Source organism: Toxotes jaculatrix, chromosome 22 (genome assembly GCF_017976425.1).
Source record: "Toxotes jaculatrix isolate fToxJac2 chromosome 22, fToxJac2.pri, whole genome shotgun sequence".
Classification (NCBI taxonomy): Eukaryota; Metazoa; Chordata; class Actinopteri; family Toxotidae; genus Toxotes; species Toxotes jaculatrix.
In genome coordinates, this window is record NC_054415.1 from 5,685,954 (window position 1) to 5,702,678 (window position 16,725).

Sequence of the window (16,725 nt, forward strand, 5' to 3'; positions counted from 1 at the left end):
CCAAAGGATTAGCCAGATAACAACTTTATTTGGAGCGTCGACCCAAAGTCAGCCACCTGAAATGTCAGCAAGAGTCGCCCATGGCACAAGAAAACTCTGACACATGTACCTGAACCAGGAAGTCAGTTTGTAAATTGTGATGGATGTTGACAGCAGACAGTTTGGGTAATAATTTTACTGTTGTCAACTATGGAGAGGTTAAAGTTATAAGAATCTGACATTAGACATTAAGTTGGTATGTAATAGTAATTTAATTGTTATAAGCAGCAAGTTCCTACAGCCTCAAGTTCCACGTTCTGGCCTCCTGCAAAGTGTATATGAGGTTAAACAGACTCACCTTTCACACACTTTGAAACATTATTTTGTCCACCGGCGTCACTGACTTATCTCTGTTGACATCTAAAGTGTCCAAATCAGAGGGTGCTACTGTTGTGCATACATTCCCAAGATCTTTGCCTCAATGATCCTAAGGAATTTCCCAAATATAGAAACAATCAACCAACTCCCAGCCCAAGGAAACATCATTTCCTGAGCAGCGACAGCTCTGCTCATGATGAAGCCCCCCTCCCCACCTCAGCTCAGTCCCATCGGTGCAGGCGAGCTCACCTTAATAACATATTTGATCTTGACTCTCCTTGCTATTCTTACCACCTTTACTTTTAGACTAGTAGGATAAAAGTCTAGTTTCCTTGCTACACGGCCGGGTTCTTCCACTGTTTTTCTGCAGAATAATTGGATTTAGATTGGAATGCCGTATCTGAAGATGCACGTCCTCACCACCTGAAATACATACATTATTATTCTGACCTTCAAAACTAGTCAAGACAGCCATATGCTAATATGGTAAGGTCTAGGGAAATGACACAGAATGTATCCCCCATACCAAACTGAACGGGAGCAGGAACGAGCTCAGTCTCTGAGAGCTTTGAAGAATCTATTGTTTTTTGGGAAAAGCAACATTTTTTTAGAGACAATAGATATTGTAGAAGGGTTGTTTAAAGTCTGGTTTCATGCCATAGAAGAAAAGCAAATCACTTTTGTAATAACTGTAGACACGAGAGCTTCTTTTTCAGCCTGCAGGCTTCTCTTAACAGCAGTGAGGGATATGGAAGTTAAAATTACCTCCCATTCTGATCTCAGGACAGGTTTAAATATTTCAGTCTTATGAAGTTATGAATCTGCGACAGGGTAAGCTGATCTTTAAACTCTGCCTGAGGACAGCTTTAACAACAGACGAGCATGTGTGCTTTAATTGAAGACCTTTAGTCTTCTCTTTACTCAGTCTTTATTTATTCATATACTGTTCTGTACTGTTTGTTTTATTGTGATTCTTGTAATTTTTCCTGCTTTTGTAGTAATACAAATATAAGACATAACTGAGGGCAAACAGCTTAACAAAAAGGTAACTGGAAGAATCACAACACTTGGTAGACCCTGACAGGAAGACAGTAAAATAAAATATTTAAACTGCATGGTAGTACTTTAGTTGTCATGATATGAAGTCATAGCTCATAAACGTAACTTTTCTTTGGAACAAATGTGGATATGGCCTGAAATATAATTTTATGGCAATGGTACATTTCATTAAGTAATAAAGAAAATAACTGATAAAATAATTGCTAGATAAAAATATAATAAAATAAAAAATAAGATAAAAATAGATTATTTACTCTCATTGTCTCTGCTGTGACGTTGTTTGGCTTCAAATCCAGCTCATCAAAGCCATCAAATACTCTTCCTCTTCAAGATAACCTTTGTGGAGAGTATCATGCCCCTTCACACATATTCCTGTGTTATCAGTGTGACTAATGGCAGTGGACTTCAGTGTGTTAAAGGGACATTTCGTGCTTTTGCGGATCTCGCTGGCGTCTTGAGGACACTGTGAAGCAGATCGCCATCCCTTAGATAACGCTAAGAAATCATTGTGTGTCTGTGTATGTGCGTGCAAATCCTTGTACAGTCTGCTGGCTCCGGCACACGGAAAGTGCCAGACAATGGCGGATTGTTGAGGTCAAAGAAAATTTCTTTGTCTGGGAAAAAAAAAGCAAAACAATGGAGTCTATCAATAGTTTATTGGCTCTGCCAGCTATATAGAACCCGCCCGGGATCTTTTCACTGTCTTTTTATAGCAACTACAAGGTCAAGACCCCACATCTCTCAAAACCTTTAGTCACAAAAACAATGCATCTTCTAACAGCAACTTTTAAAACTCAAGTATATTTAGCTTTTATTTTAAAACATGGCCTAGGGAGCCTAGTGGGTTACATGTCTTACAGCCACCATATGACTACGTTTATGAATATTAGTATATGATGTCTCACGTTTTACACACTGCATGCTATAATTCACAAAAGTAAAAGCAGAGTGAGGCGTGTCATTAATCGACATCTTGATATATGGAACGGCAGCAGTCATGGTGTAAATATGACCTTTGAAAAAAATCCATAAAAACAATCTGACCGGGGGAGAAATCCAATACACACTTGGTAACTCTTAACATGCAACACGACGTCCCTGTGTATGTTTTGAGTCTCACAGTAGAATATGAGTATGAGTGTGAATGAAGGGTGTGTGTGTTCTCAGACGGATTTCCCTGCAGATCTGATATGGCTGATTAGGGCTGTTAGATGAGGATCGGAGTTGACCTTGGTGGACAAATCTTCTGCGTTTACTTGAGAGAGAGACAGAAAGGCAGTGGGATGTATAATGTGCCATCTTCACATTGCTCGAGTATTAAATTCTGTGGCTTTGATGAAGCATTTGTGTGACATGAATGATCAGTTTTTACCTCACATGAAGCAAATTGTCAGCTCACTTCATTAGAGTGGATTTGGTGGAGGCAGACTGCTTTGCATTGGCATTCGCTCTGCCTAGCTGACAATATGTACCAGCTGTGTGTGTGTGTGTGTGTGTGTGTGTGTATGTGTGTGTGGGTGTCTATAGTGTGTCTGTGTATGTGTGATAGCTCAGTCTGTTTCCAGAACTTACCAGAAGCTCCACTTGTTTATGCTATGAGCCTCCAGACGCTTATTTGTCCTCCTGTTTCTGTCCATTCATGAAGTGGAGTCATACAGATTTAACATCCCACATCTGCTCATATCTTTCTAATTTTTTTTTCACTTTGTGTGCAGTTATACCACCTCCAGGTATGTCTTTACAGTCAGGATCAACACACCTTAAACCTGCTTTAATAATTTTTATTTATTTTGGCTTCTTGGACTCAGAGCAACAAATTGTAAACACAGACTCCCGAGGGAAATATCAGGCTCTTTAGCTTCTAAATGCTCCACTGTGTTCACCAGCTAGTTGTCGTCTGCCATTTAGCGCCGGGCAGGTAGTGCACCGTGACTTTGTCGGAGCTTTATCACGGAAAACAGCTGGAAGCAGTGCTGATGAGAGCCATGAGACTGAAGTCAGAGCTGAAGGGACTCGCAGACTTATGTGATAATTCTCCATTTGTTTGTGAGATCTTTTTTTTTTTTTTTTTTTACATAACAGTAAGATTAACTCATGGTTAAGCTAATTTTAACCATTCGTGCAGTTTAATATTACAAGACAAGTATTCTCTCTGCCCATGGTACAACACCTGAATTAACTATATCACAGACTGATTAGAACACAAAATGACAGCAACAGGTTTCAAATGGGATTATGGTGCAGATGTTTGGGTCCAGTGAGATGTGCACATGCCATCTGTAATCAATGACTGTATATTTAATACATCAGCTCCGAGCACCTCCTGGGGACCCAGCGCGGTTCCCATACCAGTAAGGAAGACTGATGGAATAGAAAAAGCTCCTCTGTCAGATGACTGGTGTCACACATGAGCTACAACAGCCTCTAAGCATGTTATGAATGCAAATCACAGCCATGACATGGAGAAGGGTGAAAGATGGAGGAGGATGGATGGAAGAGGAAGACAGACAAAAAAAAAGAAAGCAGAGAGCTAACGCTAAAGTTGCTTCATCAAGATTGGCAAAATACAGTTACTAGCAAATCAAAGATTGTGAACAACAGATGGATTCATTACTAACGTCAGATGTTAATATCACTGAGGAACAGATGAAAAAATCAGATAAAGGCACAACTGACTGTTGTGCGCTTGGTTCATTGTGATTTGCTGCGCCTTCCAAGCATGAGTAACCATAAAACTACAAATTTCCTCATGTTTCCTGTAGTTAGTTCTGGTTGTATTCTTGCTCCTCACACTGTAGTTTGCTTAAAAACAGCACCAATATCTGAATTTTAAATGGTTTTGTTTTGATCATTTAGCCTTGAATGGCATTGTTACCAGGTGCTCATACAAAGTCAAGCACAGAAGTAAATCCTCCAGTGTTTTAATGCCCCACACATGTTTGGTGTAATGTCATCGTATGCGTGAAAAGTTAGGAAGACACGTGATGCCTGGAGCAAATATGACAGAGATGAGTGAGAGGAGTGAAAGGGAAAGACCGGGAGAAAAACCAGGAAGCTGCAACGGAATTTCCACACCCTGATGTGGGTGGACCCATCCTGCCAGAGAGAACAGAGAGGGCACATTCTCCCCTTTCTCCCCTCCTCCCCTCTTTTTCTTCACTGACTCCCCTCCCTCCCAGCTCCCTCTCTTTGCTCGGACAATAGGGGCCACATGGAAACAATGCAAAAAGGAAAGGCTGGGGGTGTTTGTGTGGCACCAGTGAGGGGGTGGTCTGAGGTGCTGAGAAGGGAGACGGGTGAGAGGGTCTTGGAGCTTTGCAGTGAAGGTCAGGGGAGAGTGATGGAGGCTTTCTTTTCCAGGGAGGGAGAGACTGGATGAGGGGAATGTATAGAAAATCAGCAGGGAGGAGGGGGGGTGTTGAAGTGAATGACATAAGACTGAGGTACAGGCGTGTAGGGTAGAGACCAGCACATGGCCTGGGGGGCCTCGTGGGTTATGTTTTTGTGGGACTCAAACATTTTTCTGCCTGACTGAGTCTGAAAGTGACCGTGCTGAGCCAGGCAAAGACAGGACAGTCTCAGGCCTTTTCTGTTGGACACAAAATAAAATCATTAACAAGCACAAACCAGAGAAGTTAAAGCTGCTCAGATCAATATTTTATGTTAACAATGGATCAATTGACTACATGTAATGTGAAAGGAGACGCTCAAAGGGATGAAACAGGGAGAATTACGACTTGACTGCAGGAGCTCTACAAAGCGTTTTAGCATCTTTCAACTCATTGTTTTGGTTTTTACGGCCTGAAACATTAAGGTTTTGGTTCAGTCTCAATACTCTGGTGTTTCTGACCACAGCAGGCGGCTACACGTTGTTCTACCTGCCCAGCACCAAACACACTGACAAAGTTAGCGACATGCTGGTGAGCATGATGGAGCATTTAGCTGTCAGAGAGCTAAGGTGTTTGGTTGAGACATAAACAGAGCTAATAGAACAGTGAATCATTTACTATATTCATCAAAGACGTGTCGGCTGTTTGCTAACATGAGTGACGAGTGATGAAAATCTATACTCCACATTACCGTTTTCCATTTTTAATATCGCTGTAGTTTCATAGTGCAGATTGTCATTGCACTGTTTATCATCTATATGTAGCACTGCTACTATTTAGAGGTGAGGAGGCACCAGACAGTGATTTGAATCCTTGATAAGATGTTTAAAGGCTTTCTAAAGAAAGGTTATTATATTTTCAACATAACAGGATATTACAGTAACACGCACAAGAAGGCACTCAGTGCACTTTAACAAACCCAAAACAAATACCAGTATTATACTAGATACTCGCTGTGCTCATATTGAAGGTCAAACAGAAAACAGCAGTGCTGGAAAATATAAGGCGTGTGTCTGTGTGTGTATGTGTGTGTGTGTGTGTTCGTGTGTGTTGGTGGGGGAAGGTGAAAACGGCTGCAGAAAATAGATCCAGAGGAGGAGAGGGAAAAAAGAGAGAGCGAGAGAGGATGTGATGACCTAAAACTGCCTCTGCTGTCTGTATGTGAAAGAATGGAAAGATCTGATCACAACTGTGACAGCCATTATAGAGTCACCTACACACAACACTGTCATGACAACCACGGCCCACATTTACAGAGAGCCACCCTGAGATACACTGATGGTGGCGTCAGCAGAGACGATTTTGCGGGTTTTAAAGGCGCAATGAAAAATACTCTTACGTTTAATGCAAATAAAACTAAATTATATTTAAGATAATGATTATTATTATTAATCTTATACACCTTCGAACCAAAACACTGTAAACTCCTGCTGTGCAGCCAAGCTTTATTCAAACTCACATAACTTTACCTTACATTCTAGTGGAGATCCCAAAGTTTGCAATAATTCCAAATGCATCACACATTACTTTTTTTTTTTTCTAAGTAATCAATATCAATTATAGGCTACAAGTTCAAATGCACAGTGCTCCACATACTGAGGAGATCAAGTGTCTTCTTCCTGCAAACCAAAGAGCCTATGCCAGTCTCTGGCTCCATCTAGTGGCACTGAAATGTACTTGTTTGATTAGTAGGTCAGAGCAGACGGTTGTCGGCGATAAGCTCTGTTTAAGCTGCGGTATCAAATATATGACTGGGCCATATTAGGCCGGATTAACTCTTTGTGTTTCTATGCAACAACTATCAACCAAAGAATACATTTTTAAGAACTCAAGTTTTATTTAAATCATTATTATCATTATTATAAATTATTATCAGTATCACATTGCTGCTTCGCTCGATTTTTTTTCTCTGATAAATTTCCGCCTGCGTTATTTCAATTATTAATTTTACGGGAGCGAGCGTCGCATCCGTCGCAGGGGCAAGCTGCGCGTTCACGGAGGACCGCAGGAGAGAGCCGGCGGAACGAGGAGGCGGGCTCACGGTCGTCAGTTCCTCTTACTGGTATCCTACATCCAAGGCTCCCCTGCGCTGTGAGAAGTCGACACTTTGGCGGATCCGAGTCAATTTTCAGGCAGCCAGGAGGAGCAGGGCGCGCTCGGACACAGCATGGGAAATCTGCCGCTCTCAGGGTAAATGAATGACGTGTTGTTTAGACGCTTCTTGCTTGTGACCTGTTTTGCGGAACTTGCATGAATGCGAAATGTTGCAGGCTGATGCTGGGGTATAGTTATCCTCCTGAGACCCGGTAATGAATTTAAATAGCTGTAGTTTCACCTGCTTCGGAGACTGCATAGTGAAAGTGTGTTATCATAAAGCTCAGCTTAATTCCCGGGAGCTTGATCCACCCCTTCCCCCTTTTTTCCCCCAGATAAGATAGCGATCCAATGGGGGAGGGAAGGGGGAGGAGGGAGGCACGAACATCCAAAATCCAGTAGGCCAATCATGTCATGCCTTTCAGATGATGAAATGTCAAGCTTTCAGGGGAAGTTCATCACAAAAGAGAAAGCGAAAAAGAATGAAGCCAATTAATTTGAAAACCAAATCTCTGTTTAGTTCAACTGTACTGATTGCAACAAAAAGTCAGCACAGCCTTCATCAGTCAGGTTTCATCCTCTTATTTATTTTTTTTTTTAAATATAAGCATATGTCCACCTTTATTTTTTGATTCGATCCTCCAGGGCATGGATGATACCGGTCTCACACAAATCTGTGGAGAGATGTTCTGCCATTCTTCACAGATGTCTCTCTTCAGCTTTTTTGCTGGAGGTGTTATGCTGTTCTCCCTTCTTTAAAATACGCCAGAGGTGATCTGCTGGGTTCAAGTCAGGGACACGACTGATTTTTTTTTTTTGCAGTGTTTGGGATCATTGTCATGTTGGAAAATTCCTCTCCTTCCAAGCTTCTTGAGACAGGGAGTTGCCTTTTCATGCAGCACAAACCTGTATTCATGGTGCCATCGGTCGGCACTGTGCATTCACTGTGGTCGTCCTGGCCAGGGCCACGCCAAGCACGCTCGGCCTCATCTGATCCGAACAAATCTATTTTGATTTAATCTGTCCAAAGTACACGCTGCCAAGATCCAACAGGCCTCTTTTCATGTTCTTTGGCAAAGTTTAATTCTGTTTTGTGAGCAATGGTTTTCTTCTTGGACACTGTTCACAGTCACCGAAAGACCAGCTTCCGCAGATAATCCTTGTGCCAAGTCAGAAGCACATAGCCATCTGTTTTTTAATGCAAGATTGTATAAATAGCAAATTGTGCTTGGTGAAACTGAAACTGGTATCTGTGTGTTGTCCACCACAAAAAGAACTTTACTTGGATTCTCTAAAAATAACTGCAGTGTCCAGGTTTAAATTTTCTGGGTCTCAGGAGGATGTTTGGTGAAATCTTCACATAAATAAAACCTCACATTTTTTATGCTTATGCCATATAAACCATTTTAGTCCTGTGTCAATTTTAAATCTGACTGGCTTGTTATTTGTTCTAGTCTTTTCAGGACTGATGTGACCATGTCTGAACAGGTCAGCGGAGGGAGGTTCGTTACCAGGAGGATCAGGAATGGCATAACTTATTATTACACTCCATTCTCAGAGGCAGGGGACCAGACACATCCTGCCAAAGATTCTCAAACCACCACCACCGCTCTTTGCCCCATATCACCCTCAGCCCTGAGCGACTCCTCCTCTGCAGATCCTTCTGCCTCCACTTCCCGTCCCCTTCTTCTTTTCTTCTCCTGGCTCGGTGCCCAGCCAAGGGCAGTGGCCAAGTACAGGGACCTGTACCTGGACCGTGGCATGGATGTCCTCCTGGTCCAGAGCAGTGTAATGCACTTCCTGTGGCCTCGATGGGGGCTCGACTACGGATTGGAAGTTTTGCAGACTCTCGAGGAGCCTCAGTTCTCAGGGAGGGCGGTGCTGGTCCATGCCTCCTCCATCGGAGGCTACACTTTTACCCAGATACTGACCCACATCGCTCAGAGACCGAAAAAATATGCATGCCTGGCCCAGAGGGTGATAGGGCACATATATGACAGCTTGGTGGTTGGCAGTCTGGAGCACATGGCGATAGGTGAGTGAGAGTGATCCACCACAGTCCTGCTGGGGCTCAGGTTACTTTTGTGTAGGATATGTGTGTCAGATCTTTAAATAATTCATTAGGCTGCTGACCTACTGCTCCAGTTTGTCAGGAGTCCAGGACAGTGGCTGTAAACAGTTTTTTATCATGTGATGTTTTTTTTCTCCAAAAATGTCTTAAATGATTGATCGAATATTTGCAGATTAAATTCATGTTGATTGACTAATTGTTGCAACAGATTATTAGATTATTATAGTAAATATGTATAAATATAAGAATCCTATAAGCAAATTTCCTTCAGGACTTGTAAGGAATTGAAGTTTGATACCCAGCCTGTATATTGCACTGTGTATATCTGTAATTGTACACTGAAGTATAAAGTTTTAACACTCTTAATTATTTGTTCTGTTCTTGCTGTTCAGGCCTTGGTAAGACTCTGGTGCCACGTTTAGAGAGCTTCGTCAAAAACACAGCCATGCTTTACTTCTGGCTCTTCAAAACCCACACAGCGGACTTCTACGACCACAGCATCCAGGTTTTCCAAAACAGCCCGATCACTGCACCCGCCCTCTTCTTCTTCAGTGAGAACGATGCCCTGTGCAGCCCAGCTGTCATGGAAAAGCTGATTGACCGCTGGAGGAAGAGAGGCATGGCGGTGGAGAGCAGGAAGTGGAAGGAGTCGATACATGCGGCACACATGCGATGCCACCCACAAGACTATCTCTCTACGCTGGAAAAGTTCTTGAAGTCACTGCCGATTTCCTCCCTCGAAGTGAAAATGTGAACTGTTAGAGGAGCCTGATACTGAATTTGAAACCTGCAAGATGCACTATGATTTTATTTATGACTTCAAAGAGAAGACACTTAAATTATTTATCTCAGCTGTGGCATTATTAACTGATTTTAAGCAAGGCTACATATTTTAAGTGATATCCAGTATCTAATTTATTATTGTGGAGGTTATGCCATGCGATGCTTGTTTTGCACAGGAAGTGTTTGCTTATTAACTCCTGTTACTCTTAGTACCAGAGATCTGGGGCCTGTACCACAGAGCAGCTTCAACTCTGCCTCTCCTGGGGTTATTTGGCTTCACTGAGCCTTCACTGAGCCTGTATCACAGAGCTGTTATTAACTGGTTATGTTACGTAATATTAACTCTGGGTTTACTTGTCCAGCCACAAGTATTTTCATATGAAAGAGGCAGCATTGTTAATTACAAGCAGCATCGTCAGAACCGTGAATGAAGTACTTGATATGAGCATATACGTGGGTAAAATCAGTTATAGCAAGTAGTACCAAGTAGCCGTTGATACACCAGCAATCATTTCCAAATTTTAAAGTAAAGCTGAGCATGAACTGTCATTAAATGGTGAAGTGATATTTTTCCTGTGATCTGATTGGTCAGGCTGGTGACAGGTTTCAGAATAGGTTTGTTTTACCAGAAAACCTAAGTTAAGCCCAAAGACAGCTGGAAAGCCCTCTAATCTTGCTTCGCGGTACAGGCCCCTGGTTTCCACACAAAATGGAGCCCAAAATAAAACTTTTGGACCTCAAATGTGAATTGCATTGTTACCAAAAACACCTCTGTTTTTGTTTTCTGTTTATTGTTTGTTTGTGAGGGTGAACATCTACAAGCATGTGACAGAGGAGGAGTGGCTTAATAAAGTCTTAATATGATATGAGATGAAAGGGGAAATGTAATGGGAAATAATTATTGGTGTACAAATTATTTTTCTAATGAAAAATGAAAGAGGGCATAGCTTTTATTTCCAATTATCATATCAAAGTCTTTTCATGCTCTGTTTTAAAACCTGAAAGCCTGAATCAAAAAAATTATTCTACTGATTTATAAAAAAAAAAAAAATCTGTCCATAACTATGTCACTTTATTGTAAACTCTTTTATCCCTTTCAGGATCCTGTAGAAATGATGACTCCATTTTTCCAGTGATCTGATCAGTAGTCAGTCTGCTGACAGGTTTTAATCTGATCCTCTGAAGTTACCTTCCTCCGGAGCCAGTTAGCCGTGCAGCATGTTACCAGGAAACCTTAGTTAAGCCCCAAGAGAGCTGACTAACTGTACTAATCTCTCTTCGTGGTCCAGGCCCCTGAACTTGTGTTGTGGTCACATACTCAGCGTGTTGTGTATTTTGTGGAGCTGACTGTACTGTGGGAGTAAAAAGCTGAAGTATACAGTGCAAGGAGCATGGTTGGAAACCAAAGGTTCTCCCAGGGGAGGTCAGCTGTAGGGGCTTTGTTGGCAAATCTCTACGCAAGAGAGCAGAAAGCAGGAAGTGAGAAAACATGGCAGACACCGCACACAGAAGAAAGGTCAGAGACTGTCAGACGTGTCTGTTGTGCTGTTTGATAGGAAGAGGTAGCTGTAGAGGCTTGACTGAAAACGCCCCCAGAAACCTCAGGAAGAACATGTACTGTAATTGGCGAATTGTGGGTTTTTAGCTCATTTTGATTATTTATTCCCCCCCAATACAATAAAAGGCAGAGGGGTATAAAGTCACTGAGTAATAAAAACAGGTTTAGTTTAATTTCCCCTGTAAGAGTGGGTACCCAGGAAGAACAAAACAAGTAATAAAACATTATTACTTGGACATGGATATGTGCAGATTTTTACAGATACCATAAATACCATACAGTGTGACTGCGTAGCTACGTTTTGTAGCTATACTGAATGCGTTAATGCCAATTTCCCAGTGAGTGGAATGTAGAGCGTTGACTTACCCTCTTTGGCATAGATGCTTCTCTCTATGAATCTTTTAATTTTTTTCTTTCCATTTTAATTTGAATTAATGTGTGATGCTCATTGCTTAATATTCACGATTCCATTATTTAAAAAAAACATTTCAATCCTGATGTGCTTTTGCTCAAACATGTAGTAAAGTATAAAATGCAGCTTTGTCGTTTACTGTACTCACCTCTGTGTGTCTTATACATGAGGGATGAGGTATTCGCCGTGCTGTAATACTTTACAGCTGTGCATGTGTCACAAGGCCGCTCTGCATGGTGATGGGAATGAATAATAGAGTTTTGAGAGCTACACTTTAGAGTCAAATAGGAGAAACGGGAATTCTGTCTAATGGATTCTCATCAGGATCTGGTTGTTTTGAGTACATTTTGAGTTATCTAATTTTTTGTGTCTAAAAAAATACCTGATTGATCATTATTATCTGTTTTGAAGAGTTGTGAAGTATTTTTTTTTTATGCCATAAAATGCACCCTGTTAGTTGTCAAGTCAGTTTAACTCATATAGCCCAAAATCACAAATCAAAAATTTAGATCATTGGACTTTACAATCTGTGCAGCTTAGAAAATCCTGTGTTCGTAGACCTTCGGTTTGTATAAGGAGAAAAATGGCTCCCAAAAAACTTTTACTGTAACAGGAAAAAAAAAAAAGTGAAGAGACCGCAGCAAGAGTATTTACTTTAGATTGTGAGTTGTGGATTTTTGAGCTCATTTTGATTAAGTATTCTCACCAAAACAATCACCAGTGTCGATATTTTCACTCCCGTATGTGCAAAATGTAGAGCACAATGACTAACTGTCCTCGGCTCCGATGCTTCTTTCTAAATGAATCTTTTCATAAATCATTTTCCCTCCATTTTAGTCTGATGAACATTACCACTGAACGTTAGTGATAATATTCTTTGTTTAAACATGTATAAAAGCTTAAAATGCACCTTTGAGTGCTCCATTCTCCTCACTGTACTCACCTCAGTGAGCCGTGAGGCCGCTCTGCACTATATTAGTATCTGTGTGTGTGTGTGTGTGTTTTTGTGCGAGTCAGGGTTCAAACTTTAATGCCACATTCTTGTGCTTTGCCACACTGCCGAACTGTTGCCCTCTGTATTAACCTACTCTCCCCAGAGTAATGATTTATTCATTTTTTTTTTAATTTAACTGTGGATTTAAAAATCAATATATCTAAGCTAATTTAAAAAATGAACAGATATAAAATAGTTCAGTCCATTTAAAAAAAAAATCTAAATATAAAGGTCTTGCATTTGGTTAATCTGTGTTTTAGGTGGCTACCTTTCTCACAGCAAAGCTAAAATCTGACTGAATTTTGTGTTTAGCATGGTACATTGTTTTTCTGTAACATACGCATGATATTAAAATAATAATTAATAATTAAAATTTACACTTTTGATATAATTCTTCATGAATTTTATTTTAGAAAACAGATTGAGTTGAAGATTGGGTTTAATCAATTAATCAATTTTTATATTGATCTTTTCACATTTAGATTTACAAAGCATATTAATATTTATTTTAAAACGCCATTTGTATTTGCCATTTTTATTTCTTCCCTGGGTGAAATTTTGTTTGGTTGACCAGATTTTGAGAACAGATTTACTTTCACACACAAGTAAAAGAACAAAAAAAAAAATCTTTATTGCAAAGTTTAATATGACAAATGACATTTCAGCTAAAAAGTCTCACATTCTGTAGCTTTCTGTTGTAAGCTTAATGTTTCTGCTCTGTAAAATATTACAGTAAACAGTACACTTCATCATTGCACATTCATCAAATAGCTTCCATACTTTTCCTTAAAAAAGCTTGCACACAATAGAATACCCACACCAACATACAACACGAGTTTTCAATTGTAAACCATACCCAAAGAAACATCTGTTACTTTATGTATTTATTTTTTTAAACATTAAAACTATTAAAATAGTATTAAAATATTTAAATATTATTATTCATTATATTGTTGTGCAAACATTAAAACTATGCACCTCAAAAGCTACTTGGATTACATACAAACTATTTTGCAGCCGGAGAGAGAACATTATCGTTTGAGTAATGAGAATTAATCATAACATGTTATTCATGTGCTTTTCTTCACTATGTGACCAAAAAACTTACAGAACATCTGTAAAAATAGTATGTGCAAAGAGAAAAGACACGGCTGACTACACTGAGCTATTTGTGCAAATAAGCCTTTGTATATTTGCATTATGGCAAGACTTGGCATATGTGTGATATAAGAGTAGATTTCTCAACAGACCTTGAGTTTGTCCTTGTTGAGAAGCAACTTTTCCAGATAGTGCTGCACCTTTGTCAGAGTCAGGTAGAGGTGACTGTCCGGGAACAAATTGTCTCCGGTCTCTCCGCTGGGTCTGGGGTGGATGGGACAGTCCATCGTCAGGGCGAGGGAGCGCACCCTTCCCTCCAAGCTGGAGACATCAGCCTGGATCTGGCTGAGGAGCTCTGTGAAAGGGCTCTGCAGTTCATTATCCAAAAGTCCAAGGTCATGGCTGATACCAGTTAGTCCCTCAATGGAATAACTGGTGACTTCTGCCTGTGGAGGTACCGGCAACTGAGGAAAAGAAAAAAACGTGTTCGGTATTTCATTATGTAGCTTAGTTTGACAGAGAATATTTGAACCTCAATGAAGAAAAAAAAATGAGCCTCAAGTTAAACTTGTTCTTGCAAAGCAGATAAGAGAAATTATGATGAAAAAAAATCTTTTACCCAATACTGAAAAAAAGAAGAAAGAAGAGGATAGACACCCTACACTTAAACCTTAAAACACACTGATTAGACTGCACTGTAAACTGTAAGAATGGTAAATCATGCTTAAATGAAATAATGTGCATACCTTTGTCCTGACTTTCTTAATGTGGACCAGGGTTATCTGAGCAATGTTTATTATGTTGTGTATGGTATTTCTGATGGATTCTCCCTTTGCGGGAAGACTTGTGCAACCAGGAGCCGCCACGAGAGAGACATAGAGAAGGGCCAGAAGGATGTGCATCCTAAAAAAAAAAAGAAAGAAGTAAATCAGTTGTGTTAATGATAGATAGAAAATTGCTCACTTACTAACAGTTATATTAAAGCTTTTCTTTTGCAGTAATTTTTTTTCTCATTAAAATATTGTGGAGTATTACTGATATTACTATCATCATTTCTGTCTCCACCACAATATCCTCTTATACTGTAAAAATAATAATAGTCTTACCTGTGTTACTGGACTTGTCGCTGTGCTCCTGTACCACTGAATGACAGAGAGATGACACATGCCTCTTTGCAGGTTTCCCCCATTTAAATAGTCTGCTCTGAACTCGAGTCTCGCCTGGGTCCATTCCCCTCCTCTCTCCTCCCCCCCGACTCAAACCTGAGCCTGACCCTTACAGGTCAACTTCTCAACATGCTCTGATTATGCAGGAAATTCACGCTACATGCCATGAAAAAAAGATAGATCACATCCTTCTGACTCAGTCACTTGGAACTCGCACACATCCCGTGTTCTTACTTTTGTTTTCCTCTAAGATTATTTCAGTTGATGCATGCGTGTCTGCTGGTGTAAGCCTGTTTTTGATGTTACCATATAAATCTTAACTTTTAAGTACTGGAAAATGTGTAGGTAGACGGTAGTTGAGCTGGCACCATGCAGTGCAAACCCACTAATACCCATGTGCACAAGTAAGCAAAGAAACAGATAATAAGGCAGAGAAGAAAAGAACAGTGAAACACAGTATGTATATGTAATACCATTTTATACATAGGTGAGGTGCATTGTAATATTACATGAGAAACTGGCCATCGTGTAATTCAAAATAAAGGCGGTGAGTCATCATCTTGTTGCCTGTCACCTTTAACAGTCCTCTTATTTTCTTTACACGTGTCTTTGAAAGCAGTGATCTCATTTTTGAGACATACGTGGAATGAAGAACCATGAACATTGTTTTCTCTGCTGGAATGTGGAGCCTGTGACGTTCTCTACCTGTTTTTATTATTGTTGTTAGAAGTAAAAGAGGCAGCAACAGGCTAAAAATGGAAACATAATAATGGCACACACGTTGTTCATAAACTGTGGTGGTTTCCGGAGGTGTTTTTCGAGTTCTGTCTGACGGCCTGATGCTCCAGCCACCAAGTTTGCGAGTGTGTGTGTGTGTGTATATGTAATTACTGTACGTGCGGAGGAGATTACATCCTCCATTTTACTGCACGCTGCAGGAATGTTCCTCTTTGTCTATCTTAAATCGGTGTTTCCCCAGCTGGAGTTCCCTTGTTGTGGCCAGCAACGGAATCGTGTATACTCAGGTTGTGGATGCCACTTAAGACCGCATCAAGGTTCTCGTTTGGCCTTGTCCTGGTGAAAATGAGGGGAAACCCAAACCCTAGGAAAACAAGAGGGACCAGCTTTCAGCTTAATTTATAAACACGCACCTCGCTCCCCCCAGGAGGCCCAATCTGGCTTTGCAGTGTTAGAAAATCAGCCGAGTTAGAAAATCCAAAGTCTTTAGGGCAAATGCAGTTTTTCTCCTCAGGTTCAGAAGGGGGCAGTTAACAGTGTTATTAAGCACTTTCTCAGTGTCACCAAACACTTTGTTTGTAGGGACACTGAGAAAAATAAAAAGAGGCCGAGAGGAAAATTCTCCTCAGAACTGAAAGCACGGGAATGTTGTAGCTTTTTACACTCAGGTTTTAAAGTGGAAAATGTTGAAATGAAAAGAAAAGCTGGAAATGTATGAATGAAGCTGAAATTCACCCCTAGTAGCATAAAGGCAAACATTTAGACAATGGAACTGATCAGTCGGCCTTGTTTTCAAGTTGACGACACACTAACGCAGAAACGCACATGCTTTGCATGCTTCCCATATTCCAAAACACACTTACATGTGTGGAATCCCTCAGTCAGGGAGGTAACCTGTCCTTAAGCTGTTCTTGTTCTCATTCAAAAGTTTTAGTTACAGCTTTTGGAGGATGTACCCTCCTTCTTCATGCAGAGGAAATCCCTGCTATGGTCATTTGTGGTTATT

The 16,725-nt window shown here is 40.6% G+C and overlaps 2 protein-coding genes across 2 annotated transcripts; one reads left to right on the top strand and one right to left on the bottom strand.

The window, feature by feature from the left end:
* Positions 1–6,871: 6,871 nt before the first annotated feature.
* On the top strand, positions 6,872–12,358 carry LOC121176249. The gene is made up of 3 exons (XM_041030273.1): positions 6,872–6,995; positions 8,354–8,934; positions 9,363–12,358. Exons 1-3 carry the CDS (start codon positions 6,973–6,975, stop codon positions 9,722–9,724), a joined length of 966 nt encoding a protein of 321 aa, XP_040886207.1. The 5' UTR covers positions 6,872–6,972; the 3' UTR covers positions 9,725–12,358.
* Positions 12,359–13,958: 1,600 nt separating this feature from the next.
* lepa (leptin a) lies at positions 13,959–14,720 on the bottom strand. Its single transcript, XM_041030397.1, has 2 exons — positions 14,562–14,720; positions 13,959–14,279 (listed from the first exon to the last, which is right to left on the bottom strand). Exons 1-2 carry the CDS (start codon positions 14,715–14,717, stop codon positions 13,959–13,961), a joined length of 477 nt encoding a protein of 158 aa, XP_040886331.1. The 5' UTR covers positions 14,718–14,720.
* Positions 14,721–16,725: the final 2,005 nt, after the last annotated feature.

Excerpts from the sequence above, each read along its gene's own strand:
- LOC121176249 (XM_041030273.1), top strand. The coding sequence starts at position 6,973 with ATGGGAAATCTGCCGCTCTCAGG. Across the intron at positions 6,996-8,353 it reads GGAAATCTGCCGCTCTCAGG|TCTTTTCAGGACTGATGTGA; the intron begins GTAAATGAATGA and ends TATTTGTTCTAG. Across the intron at positions 8,935-9,362 it reads TCTGGAGCACATGGCGATAG|GCCTTGGTAAGACTCTGGTG; the intron begins GTGAGTGAGAGT and ends CTTGCTGTTCAG.
- lepa (XM_041030397.1), bottom strand. The coding sequence starts at position 14,717 with ATGCACATCCTTCTGGCCCTTCTCTATGTCTCTCTCGTGGCGGCTCCT. Across the intron at positions 14,280-14,561 it reads TTAAGAAAGTCAGGACAAAG|TTGCCGGTACCTCCACAGGC; the intron begins GTATGCACATTA and ends TCTTTTCCTCAG.